The 5,910-nt window shown below is 39.7% G+C and overlaps 2 protein-coding genes across 2 annotated transcripts in view; one reads left to right on the forward strand and one right to left on the reverse strand.

Moving 5' to 3' along the window:
- Positions 1 to 955: 955 nt before the first annotated feature.
- On the reverse strand, positions 956 to 3,412 carry LOC105621187 (sarcolemmal membrane-associated protein). Its single transcript, XM_012202656.1, has one exon. It carries the CDS (start codon positions 3,410 to 3,412, stop codon positions 956 to 958), a length of 2,457 nt encoding a protein of 818 aa, XP_012058046.1.
- A 7-nt stretch (positions 3,413 to 3,419) lies between these two features.
- LOC105621294 (G patch domain-containing protein 11) overlaps positions 3,420 to 5,910 on the forward strand; it is a 5,603-nt gene continuing 3,112 nt past the window's right edge. The window contains exon 1 of the mRNA XM_012202760.1: positions 3,420 to 3,426. Within this exon, the coding sequence (XP_012058150.1) occupies positions 3,420 to 3,426 (7 nt within the window). The remainder of the gene's footprint in view (positions 3,427 to 5,910) is intronic.

Raw genomic sequence — 5,910 nt, forward strand, 5'->3', positions numbered from 1 at the left:
ACTACTCTCTCTCTCTCTCTCTCTCTCTCTCTCTCTCTCTCTCTCTCTCTCTCTCTCTCATTCCCCTGCAAAGGTCGTTCTCAACTTTTCGAGTTGCCCTCATTCAATAAGAACTTAAAGAAGAAGCATGTTATTTGATTCGAATGAGATGAGTACAATGAGTTACGTATCGTTTCGCGCGCAAATTCGCTTTCTACAATTATTTATATACAAATATACGAAGAAAATATGGAACAATTGAAAACGAGAATACGTGTGCGTGTGTTTTTTTATTTTGAAACGCGATATAAAAATGAGTATTCTCGAAAAAATTCTAGTGAAGGTTACATATTTTAATCTTTAGAATACGCTATGGAAAAAACATCATTTTTAAACAAATTAATATGCAACGGAAAAAAAATGTGATACATTATAAAATTGAGCCATATTATGAGATATGATACTCAGCAACTTGGCAGCATGTTGAACATTTTACGTGGTATCGTGCCTATATTTTCTTCAGTTACTTTTACTTCCCAGAGAGCGTAAGTCGAGCTTCTGTGTTCAAGATATACATACATATACATTCAATAAACAATTTTTTCCTCGTCTTTGATCTTGCTTCTTCCTTTTGTAAGGCGTATTAACGCGACACATTCTATGTTTAACATCGCACTTTATTTAACGAGAAACTCCTTATCTTTAACCCCGAGATTCGATTCGGGAAATTAAACAAATATATATATATATATATATATGTACACACAATTCTTAACGATTGTTTGTATAAAAAACATTAAACTGTGTTCGATATGGTCGTTTCCAAACGACGAAACGGATAAGCTTAACATAATTTACAATCAATTACAGTCGATATTGTAAAAGAATGAAGAGAAGTGGAAAGATTAAAACATTTGTCGTAGCGCGTGTTATATGTACAGAAAAGAATGTTTGATGGCAGGGGAGAGAGACGTGATTAGAATATTTTCTCCAACAGCATCCACACCAGCATGATCACGATAGGTGCCACGTAATGTATTGGCACTGTATAAGTCGTACTGAGCAGATCACCGCACTGCGATTTGAGGGACATATATTTCTTCGAGAGCTCCGCTTTCTCCTCGACGAACGCGTTGTACTTCTCTTTCACTATAACCAGTTCTTCGTTGACTTCCTGCATCCGTTGCGCCTCGTTCTTCGCGCGGTAATACAGCTCCTTCAGCCTGTCGATGACAATCTCGTTTGGCTCGCGAATCAGCCAGTCCTTCAACTCCTCTAGTTCACGTTGTACTATCTGCCGCGCCTCCAGGCTATCCTCGCCCTTTAATGAATCCAGAGAACTGATCAATGTCTGCAGGATGTAATCCCTGGAATGAAAGGCTTGCTGTATGGTATCGTTCTTCGTAATGGGTTTTAAAGTCTTAACGTAATCTCCTTCCGTGCGTTCTTCACATTCCAGCACGATATCCTGTTGCTGATCTTTTTTGTCGACCTTATCTATCACAGGGTCAACGATAGAACTATCTAACGCATCCTCAGTATTTATAGAGACATCTGCTCCTATCGAAATTTCCACTTCATCGTCTTTGGCAATTTGTTTTATTGGCTCATGATGTACTTCCGATTGTTGATCGTTTTCAGTGTTTACGAATCGCACCTCCATCTTGCAGGGCACAAATGTCTGTATGGACTCTTGTCCCACTGTGTCCAGCTCTTCCTTCTTATTCTCTATAACGCTCTTCTCACTTGTATCATTTGTAACACTGCTCGCGTCATCAGTTACTTCCGAGTTTGTGTCGGAGTCTCCGTTAGTATCGCCGTTGTCCAAATTGCCCAGATTTCCATTGACTAAAGTTCGCCTGGATAACGATGGTGGCAGAATATATTCCGTAAGACTATCGTCAGCTGTTTGCAGATCGTCCATCTGATCTTTGGTAAAAGATAAATCGGACTTCAGCTTCGGATCGATATCTGACGAATTAAACTGATTATCTTGCTCGCTCTTGTTGAAGTAAAAATTAATCTCACTGTCCACATCCATATTATCGACATGAATGGAATTCAATTTGTTAAGGATAGCGTTTATGGCTTCTATGGGATCCTCGCCTTTCGAATCGAAATTCTCACCGACCTCGAGCTTTAGATTCATATCTTGCAGAGTTTGCGCGTAATTTCTTAAAGCGGTGATTTGCTTATAGATATTGACGGAATCTAATCGCGAATCGTGCAATCTCGCCCGCAGATTCTTCTCGATTTTTGACTGATCCTCGAGCCGTTTCGAGAGATCCCGTTTCTCTTGCTCCGCACTGAGCAGCACATCCTTTATCTTCTCCTCGCTCTCCATGAGCTTGTTGGTGGTCTCCTGGAGCTTCTTCTGCGCCTCCGCATATTTCGCGCTGAGCTCCTGAAGCTCCGTTTGAGTATACTTGGCTACATTATGCAAACTCTGACATTCCTCTTCCGTTTCGTTCAAACGTCCTTCTAACTGTACTAATCTCTGAGTGACTTCTAATTTCTCCTGCAAGACCTTCTGCAACGCCTCCTTGGCAGCATTCTGATACTGCGCTTTTTCATCCTGGAGCTTCGCAAGCTCGTTTCTGATCTTATCCTCAGTATAATTCTTAGAATACACTGTCAGTTGATTCTCCACAGTCATCACCCATGACAATAGACGATCCTCCGTGATCAATGCCTTCCACGATTGATTGGCGGCTTTCCGGGTATTCTCCACTAGCTGTTGCAAGTAGCCCAGTTTAGAATACAAGGCTTTTTCTCGTCTGGATGCCTCCTGCATTATCTGATTGAGTTTGTAAAGATCCTCCAGGGATACGTTCCCAGCGGGTGAGCTGACAGAAGTGCTGAGACTGGCTTTAGCCTCCTTTCCATCTGGCAGATATAGTTTCAAGGTCGCGACTATACATCCGTGGGTGACTTTCTTCGTATTCTCCACAACGTCCACACCAAATTGCACTATATCTCCGGAGCATACCTCCTTGGGCGTTGATTCCAGCCCGGAAGCGCTGAGTCTCTGATTATTCACAAATGTGCCATTGCTGCTGCACGTGTCCTGCAGATAAAACTTACCGGAGGAGTACCAGAGTAGGGCGTGATTCCTAGACAACACTTTGCAATCGAAGATCGCGTTGTTCGTCGCAGCTCTCGCTCTGGCCACTGAACGACCGATCTTCATCGGCTGTTCCAATGTCAGTGTACGCTCCAGGAAAGGATGGGAATTATCCCGGCAGATCAGCACACCTTTCGCAGTCATCTTTATCGTTACGTTTGGATTTTTTAATAATATTGTATTTCTACGGTAGTTGTTATTGTTATGGTTGTTGTTCGGCGTGTTATTGTTCTGACTCACATTGGAGTTGTTCTGCCCAGCGGGCGAACTGGCATTTTGTACCCAACCACCGCTGCTAGCTACAACCATAGCCGAGATGGATGGTAAATCCGAGCGAATTCGAGGAAGAGTCCCTTTTACGTACCGTAAATCGAGCCGTTGTAATCCCGTCGATGGGAATTATCGAAAAATGATCAACCTCGAGATGTACTGTAACCGACACTGTACGACAGAGCTAGATCTGACGACTGTAGCGAGATCTTCGCTTCGCTTCACGTCAAACGTGTATCAAATACGCGAGCACGTTCCTCGGAGCTCGGTCATGAGGATCCCGACGTGACCTCTCGAGATCTATCGGTCGACAGAACGAGACAAGACATCGTATCCGTCATGTTTTTCTTCCTCAATGAAATATCACTTCACCGCCCGTCGCTCTCCCGCAGCACCTCCCTTATTTTTGTCGAGAAATTCTCACACTCCCTCTCTCTTCCTATCTCTTCTCTCCCTCTCTCTCTTTCCTCTTCCTCCTTTGATCAACGAATGGCTCGAACGCAGTGCTCCGGTTTCCAGAAACAGCCGTTCGGCGAATGTCGACCCGACCTCCGAGTCGACGTCGCGTCCGGCGAGCTTCCAGGATGAAAATAGGGTCAGCGAAAACACACACGTTCCACCGTCGCGACGTCGTCCTCTTCTCGCAGGCGTGAACGTGGGTTACGCTCTCCCGACCCGTGGCGGCTCCGTTCACGCCAGCCTGGCCCGTCGGTCGCGAGACCGGGACACGCGGCGTCGGCGACGTTGCCGCGGGCGTGACGACCGGGGTGAATCAGTCACGTCACTACACCACCGACTCCTACTTTCGATACGGAAAATATCAAGCACGGACGACGTACAGACTGTGAAAATACAATGGTTCGCTGTTCCCCGTGTCCGACAGACAGTTCCCCCCCGTTCCAGTTCCGTGTTCCACTGTTTCCCCACAATTCCCACACGCGAACCACGTGAGAGAGGAAGGGCGAGCGATGCGGAATATCTGCTTTACCTACCTGGTGCCAATCATATGCGCTGATAGTCGAGATCCGGAGAAAAAAATAATGTAATTATTAGAGCAGTCGTTCAAAATGATGACGACATTTGTGATCAATCAGAGATGGGCCTTGAATTTTATAAAGACGCTTTTATTAGGCCATTAATAAGAAATTTGCTTTAAGGAGATTCTCGCGTTACTTCCTAATCAATAGACAAGTTTAGTCATAATAATATATAAAACAATTAAAATAATGGAATAAAAAGGTTACTAACAATATCTGATGCCATTATATACATAATTATTCTTAATTTTATATGTTACTAAATATTTTCAAAATGACAAAATAAAAGTTGTAAGATGCTCATTTGATGTATCGTCCATTTGAGATATATATTCTAGCTTTTTTCATTGAAGAATATAAATTTCTTGTAAACTATACGATCAATTTTAAATGAAACTTTACGAGAACAAACTTAAGTGTTTATTTTATAATTATAACTTTATAACTATTTTTAAATTGCTGTCTCATACGCAAGTGTTCAATTTAAAAAAGAATAACTACAGAATAAGATTATATCATCAATTTGTAATATAAAATTCTATAAATTTATAATTAAATATCATCAAAATGGTACGGTAAAAATTCAAAGAAATTTTTTCTAGATATTATTGATATTATTAACTTGTATTATATGTATATTAAATAGATTTGTCTTATGTTTCATCGAATGCAAGATTCCTCCTTAAATTATATTCAGCTGTCATTAGATCTATTCGCGTTTCTTATAATCTCCAAAAATTTTTACATGTAAAGTGAGATAAATATCTATATATTTAGGCATTGAAAAGAAAATGCGAAGTGAAGAATGATGAATGCAAAAAGTGCAAGTAATGTGAATAGATCTAATATATACATGTTACATTTGGCGATCAATTATCTTAAAATTTGAAACAAGATAAAAAATTACAAAAGCAAATTTATTAAGTCTATTCTACAATACTCTTTATTACCTGTTTCTTGCTTTTTTCCCCTTTACCGTTTTATCGACAATTGTATTTCTTGCTATGTTTATTTCTTGTTTTTTTCGAAGTTCGTTAACTTTATCTCGAGCGACATAAAACAAAAAACCGGATAAGAAGATAAGTTGTACAAAAAATTGCAAAAAGACAAGTTATAAAAAAATAGCAAAAAGTAAGAAACAGAAAACAAAAAGCAGAAAACAAAAGCATTGTAGAATAGGCTTTAGAATATTTATAATTTCATTCGTCAACACATGATGAATTCATTCAATTTTGCATCTCGTTTCAAGATACACAAGATACATTAATCCTCTCTTTTTGCATCATAATTATAAGCTAACACCTTTTATATAGAAGCTTATGTAACAACATACGTGATGTTCGTTATGACGTACAAAAAAACATCGCTGCGAACTTATGACAATAATTTTTAAATAAAAACAAATTATAAATTATATATTTTTTTTGTTATAAAATGACTTCGTATATATTAATGCATATATATATATATATATATATATATATATATATATATATATAA

The sequence above is a fragment of the Atta cephalotes genome (assembly GCF_000143395.1).
Source record: "Atta cephalotes unplaced genomic scaffold scaffold00032, whole genome shotgun sequence".
In the NCBI taxonomy this organism is placed as follows: Eukaryota; Metazoa; Arthropoda; class Insecta; order Hymenoptera; family Formicidae; genus Atta; species Atta cephalotes.